Raw genomic sequence first — 19,308 nt, 5'->3', positions numbered from 1 at the left:
GTAATCAATCAACGTGGACTTTAACAGAAGTTCAGAAGGATCATTGAAGATGAAGACAAAAATAAAATCTTACATGGACTGTCATTCATTATTGGATATTTACCTGACAGAGTCAAAGGGCAGATTTGGCAAAGCTACACCATGGAAAGGCTACTGGAGCAAACAAACATGACGCTTCCATGAAGCCCTTGGATCTATTGAATCACATAACACAGGGGGAGAACATTTATAATTCAGGAGTAAAGTAAATACATGAAATGTTTGATTCATCTATTTTTTAGAAAGCTTTGAAAATATGATAAAATTTTTAGTTCATTTGGGCAAATCTGGGCCAAATTGGATTTCAGTTTAACTTCTGCCTGTGTTTAGTAATGCTTCCAAGGTACATACGGTAAATCACAAATCAACCCTGACCCCATATGGCAGGAATTAATGTAAACCCATTTAAGTTTATATCACTGAAGGGGCAGATGAAGAGGCAGCCATCTTTTCTCCCAGCAGTACACAAACATTCCTCACTCCCTGTGTGTGGGGAAAATAACTTTACCTGTACCTTTCCCTCACTTATCCTTCACACCAGATTTCAGAAGACCATTCTAACCTCGAGTGTGGTACTGCCTCAGATATAGGGGTCAAAAAAAGTTCCATGAACAGAAAACAAAAAACAATGGACATCTCAGAGTTGACAGCACAGTTCAGTTCAACATCATCTTGATAGTTCTGGGTCCAGATTATGACACAGACATACACAGCTGCCGTTGGAGAGAGTTACGTATAAGGGTTCTGGTAAAAAGGCTACAAGAGGAAGAAGAAAGAGAAGAGGAGGAAGAAGCAGAGTATCAGCCAGGTGAGAAGTAGAAGTAGTAGTAGTAGTAGTAGATGAACTTGTAGTAGCAGAATAAATACTTGCAGTTGGGATAAGTCTTCTTGGATTTAGAGGGTTGGAGGGTCTTCTAAGATTTCTTAGACGTTGCGACCCTTTTTTTCTTCATTATTTGGGTTTTGTCATTAAAAACAATTTTTTAACACTATGTTACATTTTTTTTTATTTATTGCATATAACATAATTTTTTGTTGAATTTTCATGTTTAAAATCTCAATTACTAGCCCTGTTATTCATGGGGGGGAGGGGGGGGGGGGGTCAGAATGGCTTGCAGAAGTCATGCAAAATATTCATGCTGGTAAACAATGTCATAAAAATGCATTTCTAATTTGAAATCATTGCCATTTTTTTTTTGTCCCTGGAATAGTTTCTCAAAGATGTTCTCGCGCTCCTGCTGAATTCCTGCTTTCTTTAAAAAGCCTCTATCTTCTTGCTACACATACCAAGAGGTTATCAAGTTTGGTGGTCTGCAGAACCTCCTCCCCCCTCCCTCTTTTCCTTCAGGGGGGGACGGAGCTCCTCCTCATCCATTATGCCTTCTGAGAGAGCAGTTTGCTGCAGGATATGCTGTTTTACACATATAAGCAGCCAGTTGGGGGGGTGGGGAGGGGTGGGGAGGGGTTAAACGTAGCTTGGATGATGATGACGACTTTGCATTGAAATTGCTGGGAGGAAAAAAAAATGTCTCTCTCTCCCCCTTTCTCATGGACTCCTTCCCTTCTCTCTTCCCCCCTTTTCCAACCATTGTGGCTTTGACTGTCTTTCTTCGGGTTTTTATTGGTTTCATTCATGCCATGCAGTTTTGCTAAAGAGGAGGAGCAGCAGCAATGCTGAGATGCAGGAAAGGACAGGTCAAGATACCATGAAGACCCGAGAGGGAAGGAGAGAGTGAGAAAGAGAGAAAGAATCACATCTTCGTTTCCAGTGACACATCCTTTTTTTTTTGGCAGATGTAAGGGCCAGTTTTGTGTCTCTGAGGGGTTCTCTTCACCCCAACTGGTACATCCATCTGTGTGTCTGTCTTTGGGTTTAGTTCCATCACAGGGTGGATTCAACTGGCTGTTTGACATTTGCTGAGATCCCTGTATTTTAAGCGATCAGTTAAACTTGAAGTCCCAAGCTGTCAACTGTCTCCTGGAAGATCCAGATATTATCAAATAGACAGGATCATGTCAAATATCCGTGTGATATGGCTAATGTGTTCTGATATGTATGAGTAGATTTCAGCCTGCTGTTAGAGGTCCTGTAGCTCAGCAGAGATTAGCAGGGCAGCCCGGCCTGCGTAGCCACGTGGAAACACTTGATCAGACTCTGCTGGAGCCGTTAGACATCACAATGGACCACTCCTCACCTTGCATAGTGCTTTGAGTGCCAAAATAATGGATCATACACTGGAAATCCACAGTTGTGAATGCAGCTTCTTGAAATAAAAAGCAAAAACACAATTAAATTACAGAAGTTGTGGACGGAGAGGGCATTCTTGTTGCATGGATTTCAAATCCAAGTCGGTCATCGGCCCTCTGGCTGCTACGCTGGGAGCATCCATGCTGTGATTTGCTCTGGAAATCAGCCCAGAAGAAGCCTTTTCTTCACAGGGATCATCAGAGAGGTTGCATATGAATGTGTCACGCAGATGATGAAATGTCCAGGTCAGAGTGTCAGCAACGGTGATGACTTGTATCATATTCTTTCTCTTTTCTCTCTATCTCCCTCCTGTTTTGTACAGTGAATCCCGTCAGGGGAGATGGAGGAGCAGTGGTTAAAAGTTTATTGTTTCCCTCTTCTTTTAGGGAAAGGGGGAGATTAGAAACTTAGCACTGAAAGGAAAAAGAAAAGAGAATTTAGTGAGGATCTGAAGTGAATAAGTAATGACTCTTGACCCTCAGACACCAGACCATGGCATGAGATTGATCTATTGACGCACAAAAGTTCACCCAAACATCATTACTTCACAGAAAAAAATGTGTAGTCGTTGATAAAAGCTATAGACAATTCAGATCCAGAATTTGGTAACCATAAAATGTCATTCTGTTTTTTTATTTTTTGGCTAACAGCCAGGTCTGGTGCATATCATGGTCAATTCAGTTCATGAAACTGGTGGGTAAAGTAATGTTTTCTTTGATTTCATAATGCTCAGACAGACAGTCCTGGAGTCGGATGCAGCAGCTGTTCACACTAAGTTCTAACAGAAGTTGTATCCAAAAAAACAAACAGATTTCTTACTAAGAGATTAATTAAAACGGTCAAATTTGATTTGACTGTCAAAATTCTGAGTGAAGAAGAGGCCTATAGTTCATACCTGACCTGAAACTTCATTAATGCTACTTAATAGATTTAAACTTCTTATGCTAAAGTGATCTCCACTTGCTTTTGATTTGTCAGTGCTACAGATATTTTATAGATCTACACATTCCTAGAGTCTTTACATTTTTTAAGTGCAACCTGATTGAGCTAAGAAAGGACTTTATTTTGAAACTTTATAGGTACTTTCATAATAGCTGGTGTAACCAAATGTGGATCTACTGGTTCTGAGACGTCTTTGACAAAGAATCAACTTTACCTACAGTGCCACCAAAGGCCGCCCATCTGTCGATTCCAGGAAACAAAATGAGCAAAACTGACATCATAACTTAACATGATTATTTTACCCACCATTACATTAAAAAAAACTTTCATCAAGGTGTTTTGATCTTCATTTCCTCAACTGAACTGGAATTTAGAGTTTTCTGAGGTCCAGTGTGGAACCACTTTGGACATGGGCCTGTTTCCCAAAAGCATCAACACGCTGTAAGATCACTTGTTTGTTGTACATCATAAGTTGTATTGGTGGAAGCAACGTCCTGTTAGAGTTTAAAAAGTGTTGTGTGTGCAACAATAATTAACATTTGCTTAATATTGTGAAACTGTCGCAGTTTTGTTAGATTTAGGCACAAAAAAGCAGTTATGACGTGGAAAAATATCAAGCACACGTACATTAGTTAAGTACTGCTTTATAGAAGTCAACATTGACTGTTGGTTTTTATATAAGAATGAAACAAATTTGATCCCAAAGATGCTTTTGGCAAAGAGGCCGTGGGATTTCGCGTCATGTTCTAAATGAAGTGTGAAGTGCCATTGTAGAAACCTTTCTATCTTAAATTCTGCTGCAAAACTTCCCGGACAGGCTGGAACAAGAAGATAAATTTGTTTGACTTCTACAATGGCAGACTGAGCATTTCTAATGATCTGTACTTTCAGATTTGCTCAGTATGGAACAACATAAAACTGTACCCAAAGGCAAGGAAATGATAGGCCAAACCATCACTGAAGCAAAAAAAAAAAAAAAAAAGACAAATCACTACAAAGCTCACCCAGCACAGCTGACATGCAAGGACACCAAGAACACAGAGCTTAAATGTGACACGCTAACATTTCTCTCCGTCTCACACACAAACACACACAGATACATTCTGCAGAAGTCCTCGGAGGGCTGCTCAGTCCTCTGATCTAACAAATCTTGGATGCTAATTAAGAAGCTGATGAGACCAAGAGACGTCGAGGTCGCAAACATACTGTAATCAAAAGAAGTCAGAGGTCAAACCAGAGGACTGCAGCCAACCAGGATTAGGCTGAAATCCAGACCAAGAGATGAGAGTGGAACATCTCAGCTGGTCTGTCCTGCACATTTACAGACCAGACCTTGGTCAAATGTCAACGATTTTAACTCCACTTCCTTCAGACAGGAGTGGTTTGCTAAGTCATTCATTTATTTATTGCAAGTTTATTTCACTCTGGTGCTGTTTGTGTTTGCCTGAATGACAAACCACAATCCTTCTGCACCTGTGTGGGATTAAACAAGCCGGGGTGTTTGTGAAGGCTGTTTGACCCAGGTGTGGTACACACAAAGGAAAGGAAAAAGAAAAAGATAGGAAATAGAGTGCAACACTAAAACACAAAACATAAAACAAAATGTCACACCAACACAAAACCACACATAGGTGAGGAAACACAACACAAAGAGCAAAAAACAGTGCACAAAGAACAACAGTGAGGTACACATTCTTACATGGAGAAGTGATTTCGCTTCTTTCTTTCTTTCCTCCTCCACATCATCACCACACTTTTCTGTCTTCCCAAAAACTTTTCCTCCTGAATTTCCTCCCTCTGACGCAGCTCAGCTGACAGTCCACTCAGAACACTCATTACATACCACATTTCAGCCCACCCACCCCCACCCCCAATCTACAGTATTTTTCATTCATTAAATGTCCGTTCCTGTCTTCCTCCTTGGTGAAATCCAGTGTTCCTTTTTTTGGTTTTGCTATGAGATACTTCAGGGTGGGAGAGGTTGGGGGTGGGTGTGGGGGGTGGATGGTGTGTTTGGGGGGTAAAGTCTCACAGGGAGAGGGACACAGTTATTGAGAAAAAGGGTGGAAAGACAAGGGGACTACACAAGGAGAAGACAGGAAGCACAGTTGGACAAGGAAAGCAAAACAGCATTTTGGAAGAAACAAAACAACAGCAAAAACAGAGCACAGAAGAGAGGAAAGGCTCTTTTTTTCTTTCCCTGCCTTTTGCAGACATACAGTACATCTTTGAGGAAACATGGGTGAACAGGAGAGATCGAAAAAGAGATACCTGAGTTGTGAATGGATGGAAAATAAATAAAATTTGGCAACAAGGGGAAGAAGCTTAAGAGGAAGCAATAATTTGAACTTGTTTCGAGGGACGCCTCAGCAGTGTTGTGGCTCACAAGGAAGTCAACGCAACTTCTAATGATAATGAAAATGTGATGATTTGATTGATTGCAAATTTGTTTTGTCTAATGCACCACTAAAGAACAATCATCGCCTATTACAATCACCATCATTGATTGCCTCTCTGTCTGTGACGAGGCAGAGGAAGTGCGACACACCCACCCACAACCCGACTCCCACGCCTTTAGGCCTGATTTTATGGTTGTGCGTTGAATCTATGTTTCCCCACACAATGTTATGAGCCTTTATACCTGTGCACTGGTGTGTCTGCGTCGCTAGGGAATAAGACCGCAAAACACTCATTTCCTCTGCAGTTTTGCGGACTGATCACAGTTGCGTGTAATTATATTTCTCAGAAAGTGCACTTCAAGATGCGGCATCAGCTCTGCTGCTATGCCGCACCTTTAGCTTATATACAGAGTAGATTCAACACAAGTATAAATCAGGCTTTACTATGCCCCTTGCTACAAAAAGGACCGAACCAATTTCAAGAGATACTGGGCTGAACAAAATACTAACAGTTTTAGGTCCTTATAGACATTTGCTTATTGACAACTTCAGATTAGGGTATGTGGGGCCCTCCAGAAAGGTGTTGCATTGGAGGTTGTTTGTATGTTTTTAAGTTAGCTGTGAAACTGTTTAGGAGGCCCAGTTAAACCATGTGAAACAAGTTTACTGCTACAGGGGTGAGGCTGTGGTTGTCTTACTTCAGGGAGGTCTGACACTTGGGCTATTACTGTATTTACTTACATGGTGAGTATTCTCAAATACATTTGCACTCAATCAAGGTTTGATCAAACTTACATGGTCAGCCAGGTTAGGGTGGGTTTGATCAAAGGGGGCCTGCAAGTCACTTTTGTCAAAGGTCCCCTGATCCTCATCCTCTGTGGGAGGTTGCATTGAATCATTGCATTCTCACACTGCAGAGGCATCCTTCCTCTGAACTCACAACGCAAGTGTAGAGAACAGGAAAGGACAAAAGGAAATGGAACGTGACATGGGCAGTATGAAGAAGGAGACGAATGAAAGGATGGACAGGAAAATTTTGGTAAGGAGGTGTCTTGGGAGGAGAAGAGTCTCTCCTCTCTCTTGCAGAAGAGGAGTTGAGACAATGATGGAAGCAGCTGGATTTTTTTTTAAGCATTAGTTCACAGTAACTGCTTCTTTTTGCATATATCTGATAAGCGCAGGGCTTTCAGAACAGTTCTCTGTGAAAAGAGAAGCAAAAGAAAGAAGAAAAAAATCATAAGCTACGATTGTTAATATGTTTCTCTTATCATAAGTCTCTCAAGATCGATAAGAAAGCAGCTATACAAGACCTACTAGAAACATAGCCCCTACCCGTCCTGCAAAAATAAACTTTCCCACCCCCACCCAGCCCCGTTACAGTACCTAACATGGTCTCTTCTGACCAATAGCATCATAGCATTTTGGCATGCATAATGTCAGCCCGTCCCACCTCTTGCATTCAAAGAGGTGAAGCTCTTTTGTCCTGCATGCTTTGTTAGTGCATATGTATGCATCTTAAAACACATTCATACACACTCTTAGTAGTCTAAGTGTTATATACACATTTGTTAAGCTCAAGACTAAAATCTTATCAAATCTCCTCACATTATTAGTCATATCAGTATCATTATTGCTTGCGATGGAATCCCCATGCAGATTCTTCTAAAACACAAACTTTACATATGTACATCATCATGACAAAAGACACCAATCTCAGCGGCCTGGAGGAAAATGACAGACGCACTGAAAACGAGTGGACGTTTGGAAGTGAGGGGAGGATAGGTAGAGGATGATATGGTAGGAAACGATAGACAGGATCAGAAGAGAGACTGGCATTTGTGTTTACATCTGTGTATGTGGGTGTGTGCACGTGTCTGTCTGGTTTGTATTTGTGATGAAAAATCAAATCCTGAACATCGGCTAAGTTTAAAACCTCCAAGTCTGTCATTCGTACATGAGACAGGATTGTGTTGGACGTCTGATGCCCCGCTTAAGCAAGAGTTGAAACAGGAAACCCTGTATGACCATTGATCAGGCTCACATAAGGTGAAAGGAATAGCTCAACATTTCAGACAAAAAGCTTATTCACTCCCTACTCAAGAGTGAAATGAGGCAGGTATGACAGTGTAGCATTGACTTAAAAAGAAACTAAAGTGAACATAACACCACCACATCCAAAGTGTTCTAATTCAATTTTATCCATAAACTGTACATGATAAGTGGACTTGGAATTTTGGTTTCAATGCAGGAGTGCCTTAAACCTGCATTCTGTCTCAGAGCCAGCAGGGGGAGACTCCACTAGTTGTAAAGAGAGGTCTGAGCAACAAGTCTTCTTACTTGATCTATTATCTCATTTAACATTTTCCTAATGAGTTTAAGGACTCAATCGCTGGTTTAGGATCTCTTTCAATGGAACATGGTGTTCATTTTGTATGTTATGGTTCCATTTATTGTAAATATACAATAATGAGTCGATTGATGAGTCAGACGTACCTTGCTAATCAAGCTAGTGACAGTTAGCTCAAAATTACGCTAACGGCAAAAATGGCCAAAAAATACAAGTTAACTAACTGACATCAGGGGGCCACGTCCACTTCTTGTATCTTTTATTTAATCTTTACACAAAAATAATAATTTTGGTTTCGGCAGTCACTGTGAGCGTGCTCATTTTCCTATATCCTACATTAGTCAAAGGTGGTATAAAAGTGAACATTAGCAAACCTTGGAGGTGTTGGTGTAGTATCTTTTCATTAGGACAGAGCCAGGCCAGCTGTGCTGCCTGTTTTTCAGGCTTAAATTGGGGCCAAGTCGAGCCAAATCGCTCTCTGGCTACAATTACACACTGCAAAGACAAAAACTTTATATATATTCTCATTTTACTCTCTAGATTAAAGTGAATAAGTGTTCTCCCAAAATGTGAAACTATTTTTTTAAATAATTCTCCTCATTTAGTGCTCTCACCTTCCAACAGTTTGAATGTAAAAAAGTAACAGACAAGAGATGCTGTCAAAGCTCTGAAACATTCATCTGAGAAAAGAACTCTTCGAGACAAACAGTACTTTATAATCTGTGTTTGCACCTTTAAGGATATTCTAGACTAAACTGAGTCTGTGTTCACTCAGTGGAAAGTGATAGGAATCTATTGCGAATCAAAAGGAATGATTTCAAGCCCAATGAAAGCTCTCTTTCTGTGACTTTCACATTCTGCTGGGAGAAAAGGAAGGTGAGAGCGAGGGATTTCTACAGATATGAAACTTAACCAACAGACAAATCATCACTGTCTACAACAATGGACAGGTGTGACATTGTCACATGACATTGCTGCAACAGCCCAAAAAAAATATTTTTTTTTTGTCTTCTAAGAAAACAACATTTATATTTAGGCTAAAAGAAAATAAATAAATAAATAAATAAAACAAAAATACGCTCACTGACAGAAGCATGACATCATCATCATGTGATCACAGATTGTTAATAGTAAACATCAAAACAGAACTGAAATAAACATTTCTTTGTCAAGACGCAAAAGAAAAAGAAAAGTAATTTGTCCCAAAATTATATTTGTGTATCTTTGTTCAAAGGTAGATGCAGGTCTTGACACACACACTCACACACACACACAAACATTCACACACAAATATCCACGAGCACGCTCGTCATGAGTGCTGCAGATACAACATATCTGAACAAAAACACGCAGATCCAACCACCACTGTCTCATTTATCTACATTGCATATTTCTAGGTTTGTATGCTGTCTGTTGTCATGTTCTCTCTCTTCTTCCCATTTTGGTGTTTGTCGTCCGCTCTTCTTCTACCATGGGCTGTCACTCCAGTAGCCGTTCATGGGGCCTCCTACTGAGCAGCCGTAGCCGAAACAAAGAGGAGATGGACGGACAGAAGAGGAGGGGGGTGGTTGGGGGAGTTCAAGAGGGGCAAAAAGAAGGGAAAGAAAGAGAAGCCAAAAAGGGAGAAAACTAAAAATATTGCCATTGGCCGCTGAGTCACACTGGATTCAGTGCAAGTATTAACGCTGTTGGTGGTAGTGGTGATGGTGATGATGGCGGATGAACTCAGACTTGAGGAAAACCACGCTTTTCACGCTCAGGCTGAGCTTTGATGTCTGAAACTTTTCTAGATAAAAAGAAAGTAAATTACTCTGCCACCTAAACGGTAGAGTTCAGCACTGTTTGGGAAACATCTTCACTTTCTTTCTTAGTTTGAAGATGAATATCAGTCTCTTATCGATGCATTGAGTACAGAGCTGGACTCAGGACATGGTAAGCCTAGCTTAGCATAAAGACTGGAAGTTGAGTGCAAAGTGTTCTCATTCCCAACTAGTCAAATATTGCAGCTTGATCAGTGGCCCTAAGCTTCAAAACATGAGGATCTAGCTACCTCTCTAGAGTAGTTTCCCACTTTTTGGGGGGCCTCAGTCAGCTGCGACATCCATTAAGACTTTAAAAATAAAGCAAACAAGTCAGCCATATTAAAAGACTGAATGGACTACTGGATGAAAGTGTGGTGTTTTTTGCTTACTTTTCCATCAGCCCGGACTGCCACCCAAACTAGATATTTGTGTTCTTCAAGCTCTAGCATCCAGAAATGGTGCTGGAGGAATACCTAAAGCGTCATATTTTGAAACATTTTGAAACACTGTCAATTTTGCCGTATTTGATGAGGCGGGAGAGACAATGGATAGCCCATGTTTACAAATCAGCGCTTCCAGTTTTATTTTAGCAAGAGCAAGTAGAGCTGCTTCCCCCTGCTTCCAGTCCTCACCTGACTCTAGCTGTGTACTTGTGCACAGACAAGAGAGTGTCCTTAAAGCAAATAAGCTCATTTGTACTGTTCCTTTAAATCTTAACTTATGATTGAATAAAAGCACAACAAAAGAAAATAAGAGTGGTCCTCTCTTTCTTTCGGCTTTGCAGCTCAGCCCTTTTTGAGAGCCATGGTGAGAGAGCATGGATGGCAGGTAAGGAGTGATGTTAGTGGAGTGATGAGGTGTGGCAAAGGCCAGGACCTACTGCTCCAGTTTCCATCACAACATCTAGACAGAAGGTCTTGGTGAGGCCAAAGTTCATTATGAACGTTCACCGACATAAAATGTCTTTTAGTTTTTATGTAGCTTATTTTGTCAGTTATTTAACAAAACATGTTTCATGCAGCAGCTCTTCAGTGTGGGTCGAGTGGCAGCTGAGCCAATACCACCTCGAATTTTAATTGGCTACCTCCCCCAAGCACGCCAAAATCCTCTCTGACAGTGATTCCCAACCTATTTAGCTCAGTAGGCCTTCAAACCATAGAGTTCAGCATTTCCACATGAGAATTTTGTTCGCTGAAGATGAGAGAAGTCTGTACAAAATTCTCCATGTTGGACGGTTACATTTTCCGATAATACAAGTCTATAAATAATTTATTAAATAAAAACAGTTCATTTTTGGTGTCTTGTCATAATTTCTTGCAAGAAGTTGGGGTGTTAAACTAATGACCTCAATATTTCCTGTCACACAATAAAAAAAAAGGCCAGTCCCCCCAAACAACATATTTTCATTATATTAAATCATTTAAATTCATATTTTATTAAATATAAAAATGAGAAAATTAAAATATATCATATTAGTGTATGTAAATGCTCATGAATTCACAATTTCTTTTGCTGATTTTATGGAAATTGGATATCATGTGCAAAACATTGGAAGGAAGGCTAGGAACCACTGTCATATGTCCTCCACCCCAAGCTGACAGAGAGATAACACTGCTTCCCTAACTGTCCAGGGTGTTAAAAATTTATTGAAAGACTTATTTCGTTAGTTCGTCCTTCTGCAGTTTATCCTGTGAGTGCTCTAAGAATGAACATTTAGGGGCTGAAACTTGAGGAGGAAGCAGCAGAAAGAAAAGGAGGGGATACTACTACTTTTATAAGATGTTATGGAGGCGATAAAAACTTAATTTCTTCTCGTATTAAATGGATGCAGAACAAAGTATGTGTCTATGCATGTTGCTGATATGTATGCAGTTTGCACATGTGTGTAAAAGAGTTTGTATCATCTAAACGTAACACAAAGAACAGAACATCTACAGCCTACACAGCTTTTTTTTTTAAAGGTGCAGAGGTGCTACGCTTTGGGGTATTTTCCTCTTCAAAGATATGCTTTTGACTTTAAGTGTAGAAAAATGTCAGTTTTTTTTCAATCTACTTGAAGGTATTGTCTATGTTCATATTCTGGAGATTCTCATAAGTAAATACATGCATGCTGCAGCATTATGTTAGTGTCTATGTGCGTGTGGATGTGTGCATTCTGAGGCTTCATATTAGAAAAGTCTCGTATTCATAGCTACTCTTAAGTATCAGTCTTAAAGCATTGAAGTGCAAGTGCATCTAGATACAAGCAAGAAGTGGCACAAGGAAAGCAAGGGGTAATCTAACTCAACTATCATATCAGTCTGGACTAATGTAGACTCTATCCCTGTTAGTAAGGCAGGTGTTTTAGTGTGTTTGTGTATTTTTAAAATACATTTGCTAAAGCGTCTTTCTCAGCTTCATTTGTAAGGTTTACATATTAGGTGGTTTTAAAATAGACGCTAGAATAACTCTAACTCTTTGTTGTTTCCGTGAGTAATGGTGATGAAAAAGCAGCTAAGGTGAATCAAATGTCCATGAGACACTCCTTCCAAGTTTAAACTTTTGTTTCTTTAGCATGTTCCCCAGGAAAAAAAAGAGAAAACAAAAATGTTATATTTTTTTGTTGCTGTTGTTGTTGACATTTAGTTGTGTTTCCCTGTCGGCTATGCTACAAGATGGAGGGAATGGGGGAGTGGCATCGCCTGAGTCCAGGTGGCTCGAAGGGTTCAAAGGTGGAGTTGGTGATGGGGGTGAGGCGCAGTGGGGCGCCCGTCATCCCGGAGATATTATTGAGGCTGCGTGACTTCTCATAACCCGTGGCTACATGAAGATGACAAGCACAGGTGAGGGCAAAGGTTAGAGCGGGAGTATGAAGGGTCATTCATTGAAGCAAATGAAACAGTCAGCAGTAATGTTTTTGTTTTGTGGTAAAAAGTTGAAGTAGGTGTGTGAATGGATGGAAATGCAAATGTTTCATGGCAGAAAGGTTATGATAGATTCATTTATGTTATGTTATGACAGCATTGCACATCAGAAATAGCAAATATAAAACATTTGTTACAATTACAAGCATTTGTAAATGAAACAAAGTTGAAAAAAGATAAATAACTCAAAACAAAACCAGCCCAAAATAAAATATTTAAGACCAAAGGAGGAAGTTAGAAAAAGACAGACAGACAGACAGACAGATGGACGGAGGGACGAACAGATGGACAGACAGACAGAGACAGGACAAAACAGGAATATTGGTTATGAAAATAAGCTATTAGTTGCCACAATTGCCCTCAGACACCTAGGGATGGTGCTCTTCAGCACCAACATGAACTGTATTAGGGAGGGAGGATGCACTAGTCCAGTGGATGTACACAAACCTTATTGATCTGAACATATCCCCCAAGATTTTTATACTTGTACATCCACTGGACTACCTGCTCTGAGATTCCCAAAAGTACATCAGTGCTGGTACACTTTGTCCAGGAACAAGAAACCCAACCGGATGTGGTGGTTTAATGATTTTTGGGAAACTCAGAGAAACTCGTGTGGGTAAATCATCTGGAGCTGAGCACAGTTAGAAAGACACACAATGCTCCATGAATACATTTCAATAGTAAAAAACGTCTCTCCACTGAAAACATTATGATCTCAGAGTCCAGGTGTTTTAACCAGTAGGGACAACAGGCGGCTGTTAACAGGAAAACAGTCAGTTAGACTGACAGAAAGACAGACAGACAAACTGACAGAAGACAAAACCCCTCCACAAAGACAGGTTAGAGTATTTGTTTCTCTTCATTTTGAGGGTAAAAAGTAACTTTAATAAGTGGATAATTCTAAAGCTACAGCCATGCTAGCAGCTCTGTGAAGCTATTTTTGACTATAGCAGCACTTCACCCTAAATGCTTAAATCAGCATGCTAACCATGCTAACATTGCTGATGTTTAACAACTACAATATTTACCAACTTAGCACTTTAACATGCATATATTTGCAAATTAAGTCAAAACAAAAAGTTGGAGGATGAGACTGATGGAACATATTTATTTGTTTATGTATGTATTTTGTTTCTTTGTCGGGCAGGGCAGGAAGTGGCAGAGTTAGGTGATGTTTCAACATGTAAATTTTATTCTAAAATAAGTTACACCTTACATATGTAATTTGACCTGACTGAAGTCAGATCACAACGTTGAGGATAAAAGCCTAATGTGAAACAGAACGTGATCCCTTTCGTCAAACTGACCTCAGCTGGTCTCAGGGACTGAATTGGTAGCCACCCGGCCTGAAACCCCGAATTCCTGGCTGTCCGGAGCTTCTGTGCTAGTTCCAGGTGTAAACACCAACACACCCACGTTTTCACCAGGCAAAGTCAGCTATTAGAATAGCTAAGCTGCATGGCAAACTGAGATCCATAGCTAATGGAAGCTACACTTTGTCGAGGTGATTTTAGCTAAGCTATCTGCACATCAAAAAACATTTCTCATCTACAACCATTTGTGAGGGTTTTTTGGTACAGGTTATGAAGTTCTGGCACAGTAGTCAATGGTTTATGCCTCCAAGACATACCGCTCAGGCAGCTACTATCATTATGTGTTCTCATAATCAATAAATTCAGTGCCTTGTTACCCTCTCTCTCTCACATTAATAATAGAGCTGTTCCACTGGCCTACAGGCCTGGAGCAACTCTATTGTGATGACTGGATCAGAGTTTTCTGGGTTTATGTGTTGTTGAGCTTTTATCGTTTATGTATTTGCTTTTGCGTTTTTTGTTAATTTGTTTCAGCACTTGCAGTTTTTTTTTTCTTTTTCATTTTCAGTGTGTTTCGGTCGCTGCCTTTGTTTTGGACTTTTTCACGTGTATCTTAATGTGCATCATTTCAGGATTTTCCGCCTGTTTCTCCTAAAGGAAATAGTTTGGGCCATTGCAGTCTGTTGCTCTTTTCGGCCACCATCCCTCACTACCTCTCTTTCCCCTCACTCATCTCTGCAACCTACAGCCTGTCACCTTATGTGACCACCGCCTAGCATGTCTGAGAAGCACATGTGATATCCATCCCAAGATCTAAGAGTCATGGTCAGAGCTCATTTAAGTGGTGGTTGGGAAAACAGGCCAGCTTTGCATTTTGCATTACAAATATTGCAGCGAGCACCGTCTACGTTCCAGTTTTGAAAAGTGTAACCGCTCTCTTACGACAGCTTGTGCCTAGTCCATTTAAGTGCAACGTTTAACACAGTAGTCTACGCAGAGGGCTGGGAAAGTGCCAAAAGCCATGACAGTTTTTTTAGTTGACAGACAACTGCCAGCGTGGACAAATGAATCAGTTCTGTTTTATTTTCTCCCTTGACTTTTTGTGCTTGAATGGGCAATGTGGTCATGGTGAACACTGCACTGGCTACTGAAGTTTAGCAGAGAATCAACAGGCTAGGAAAATTATCAAACAGCATGCTGGATGCTCACTCCAATCAAGACTAAAATCACTGATTTCTTCATCTATCCATCAACCCGGTCTCTTGAATCTCATTCCAACTTGTCTGCTTAAGGAAGTCCTACCCTGAGTTAGCACTACTTTATGAGATTTGATGGATCCATCTTTTAACTATAGACCTATATCTGACCTTCCCTTTCTCTCGAAGATGTCGAAGCAGGTGCCAATCAGTGATGTGACTTCTTCACAGTTTATTTGAAGATTGTCTGCCAAGATTTAGATTCAAAAGCTCTGAGACAGCGCTAGTGAAAGTTACAAGTGGTCTCATGATTGCTTTGAACAGAGGACTTCTCACTGTTCTCTGCATTTCACAATTTAGCATCACATCAAGTTATTAGCCTTGGCCCTAAACACCTAAGAGAGACATTATCTAAGGACCTAGCTACCCTAGCTGGCCTCATCCTGGCATCCATCACCGCTAAAAGTATTTTGGAAGTTATATTTGATCAGGATATGTTTTTCAGCTTCAACAATAAACAAAAAATAAAACGGAAAAACTAGTCCAAGTACTTCTAGGTTTGATTATTCCAATTCCCTATTATCAGGTTGCCCTGATAGGTCTCCTCCTCCTCTCTCTCTCCATGCATATGAATTTATGTCTCATTAATAAATGTAACTAACTTTGTATCTCCCCCGTTCACGAACGATTCCAGTACTGCTCAAGATTTCTGCCTGTCAAAAAATATTTATCTAACAAAAAGATATTCAGATGTTAGGTGCCACTTTAATTAATACTTTGATATGACATCTTAGCAGGTCAAAGTGTAGGGGGCGGTGTCAGTATTTAACAGGAGCTTATTAATGTTGCTGAATATATTTCATAATATGCCATTGTCTGTGATCCACCTGAGTGCTGTCTGTGTCTCCATTTAATGACCATATACACTTTGAGAGGACAAGCAATGTAAGCAAAGCTAGCAAGGCTAACTGGTGAGGTTTCTTTCGTTGTAGCACGTCAGATCTACAGATGACGACAACAAAATACTTGAAATATCTTGAATCATTAAAATTGTCGGGGAAGAATTAAAAAAATTGCACAGATTTAACGGCCACTAAACCTACGCAAATGAGAAATAAGATTTGCAAAGCAAACACATGTTAAAACACATCCCAAACTGCCCTGCAGAACAAATAGGGTCTCAGTGCGCCAGTGATTTTTAGCATGCATTTCAGCAATTATCTATACATTTGGGGCAAACCTGGCCCCTTTCGATGCAAATGAGCCTCATTGCAAAAACCGTTAAATTCACAAACATCAGCACTAACAGTCAGAGCGAAATTATTTGAGTCTTCAGAAAGTTGGTGGAAGCTGCAAAGCAGTGTTTATAAGAAGTGTCATGCCAAGACTTCCCAGCGATCATGGCAACAATTCCACCTTGAGTGACCTAAAAGACAAAATGTGTGCACAGCATGAGCATGTCTACATCATATGGTTGACATTACTACTATAAACAGAAGAAAAAGCGGTCCACAGCTAATGCTTGACACAAAGGAGCACACTTATTCTGGATGTGTGGCCATTAGTGCACCGCGATGAGTGCTATATTATCTGAGCGACTGCTCTAGCTGGCTTGCTTCAAGAAAAAAGCTGCTTTAGAGACCTTGAAACTGGTATCACATCTGTCGAGTCTGGGCATCGGGAAAAGTTACTGCCCCCTTCTAGCACATCAGCTATGTGTGGACAGAATTTAACTCCATTAGCATGACGAGGCAATATCCTTTGTGAAAAAGACCTTGAGACAGTGCAGATAGTGGTGGAAAGTCATGCGCAGTTCGTGGTGATTTAAATCCATTCTTTGCTAATTCCACCTCAGATGCACCGTGCTTACCAAGCTAGTCCCGTAGACCCTGCTGAAGGTCATGCTGGGACACAATTTTGCACCACTGGAAATCATCTAAATGATGTTGATCATTTTGACAATAACTTTCCAAATAACAGGACAGTGTCACCATAGTCTCAGTTAATAATAAAGCAGTGAGGAAAATTACATAGTGGTTCATATTATGAAGTATGTGGAGCTAACTTATAGCTGAATTGACCTATGAAAATTTTACTGTGAGATACCCCTTACACCTCAGGAGGCATTCTGGGTACTCGATACCACTGCTACAGATCTGGGTAATCATGTAGAACATGTCTATTAATTGCACTGTAAATGAGTTCATGTGTGCGTGTGTGTGTGTGTGCGTAGTAAATGCACTGTGTGCAAATGCTCAGCTGCGTGTGCATACTGGTATGCATGTGTTATAATTGTAGTTTCACTCTTAAATGAATTACCAGAGCCATGTAAGCTTAATATAAGCTTTGTGTGTGTTTGTGTGTGCATGTGTATGTGTTTTTCTGCATGTTTACTGTGTAACAGCACACATTCCGCTCTGTTTAAATAGCTGTGTTTGCAACGTCAAGTCCTGTATCCACAGGAATAAATCAGCAGCACTGCGGCTCTTAGCTGATTGGGAGCCACACACAAATACACACACACAGACACACACACAAACACATTCACACACACATAAAAGCAGCTGCAGATTTAGATTGATTGGGATCAATAGCCTACAGTTTCCAACACAGCAGAATTTATAGTGTACTGTAATCCCTGATCTGACTGCCATCATCAGAGATCTTATGAATATAATTCTGTTTATGGCCACAGATCTGTCTGACCCTTTACAACCTATAGGAGCCCAAACATGTTTTCCATCAGCACGTATATGTCTTAGTGCTTCAAAGGTACAAATGCAGAAACTGCTTCTGGTGTGGCTCTCACTCTAGCCTATTCAAAGTGGAGTTAAAAGGTGCTTAGAACCTATGAGTGCCTCTCTGCAGTTTTCTGCAGCACATGCAGCATTGTGCAGTCTCAGCTATGAAAGAAATTCAGTATTTTTAAATGTGGGCCATATCTATTGTATGTTGGCGTCTAAATTACTTAAAGTGACAAAAACTTTTGGAATTTCCACAGAGGATTGCTGAGGTAGAATCACTGTTTAATTACAATGTAGTTTGGTGTCTTTGATTAAAAAAGCATGAAATATTGTTTCTGTAATTTTGGAAAGTTGGAAACAGATGCCTGTTTAGAAGCTAAAACTAAGTTAGTTTAATATAAATATTTCTTAAACAACTATCAACACTAAATACCTTAACAACAACGACAGCAAGGATAAAGTAGAATGGAATTCACAGGGAAGAATTCATAAAAAATGGATTGCGGCCACTGATATCATAAATTGTGCATCACTTTCCCACTGTTACCAGCCCCATCTCAAGGTCTGATTCACAAATCATCTCACACTAATGATATTACAGCACAAACACACCCATTAAGTTTTGCAGTTCAGACTTGACACATGTGACACCAGTTTCACTGTCTGTAACTCAGCCTCCTCCCTGCAGCGAGACAGCAAGAGCTGCTCGTTCAAATTAAAAAACACACTCATCCCTGTCAGGCATAACAGCTCCAGCACGCCTTAACACATCTGGAAAAGTGCGCCCATAGGTCCCAGGGTACAGCCTCGGGCAGCCCCAGACAATTTTAACTTCTGATTCTAACAACAATTATGTCAAAATATTATCTATATATGGTACATCATGGTTTTATTTTAGGTCACACAGAGGTGGAACTACTGTCGTGATCACTTGGAAGTCTGAGTATGACATCCCTTATAAATACTGCACCGCAGTTACCACCAACTTTCTGAAGACTTTCTGGTGTGTTTGAATAGATGGTTGTTTGCAATGAAGCTCAGTTTGCGGTGCACTAACTGTCATTTGCACAGGTTTAGTGGCCGCAACTTAACTTTGAGTCCAAAAGTTCTGCCTTCTACATTACACAAATCTGCAAGGACAGCATCTAAATCTGGATGTATGATGTCAAAATAGGATTTCAGCTGAAGCATCATCATCTCATTCTCAGGGTGAAACTCTATAGTTTGATTTACAAACCAATCATTGCTGCAGACATTTAGCTTTTGATTTCTGATAAGAATCACCTGTTGTGACATCACTTATTAGGCCAGATGTAACAAGCTAAACTGCAGAAGGCGGTAAAATGTTTCCCTTCTGAATTTGGCTTTTTCC

General features: G+C 40.3%; 1 protein-coding gene across 1 annotated transcript in view; it reads right to left on the bottom strand.

Moving 5' to 3' along the window:
• Positions 1 to 12,424: 12,424 nt before the first annotated feature.
• Positions 12,425 to 19,308, bottom strand: part of LOC138602534 (voltage-gated potassium channel KCNC1-like) — a 65,297-nt gene continuing 58,413 nt past the window's right edge. The window contains exon 5 of the mRNA XM_069674021.1: positions 12,425 to 12,576. Coding sequence (XP_069530122.1) covers positions 12,425 to 12,576 — 152 coding nt within the window. The remainder of the gene's footprint in view (positions 12,577 to 19,308) is intronic.

Source organism: Semicossyphus pulcher, unplaced genomic scaffold, assembly GCF_022749685.1.
Source record: "Semicossyphus pulcher isolate SPU_LCO1_2020_fin unplaced genomic scaffold, fSemPul1.0.p SCAF_23, whole genome shotgun sequence".
Classification (NCBI taxonomy): domain Eukaryota; kingdom Metazoa; phylum Chordata; class Actinopteri; order Labriformes; family Labridae; genus Semicossyphus; species Semicossyphus pulcher.
Note: the sequence above shows the minus strand (reverse complement) of the source record. Positions and strands in the feature narration are given on the sequence as shown.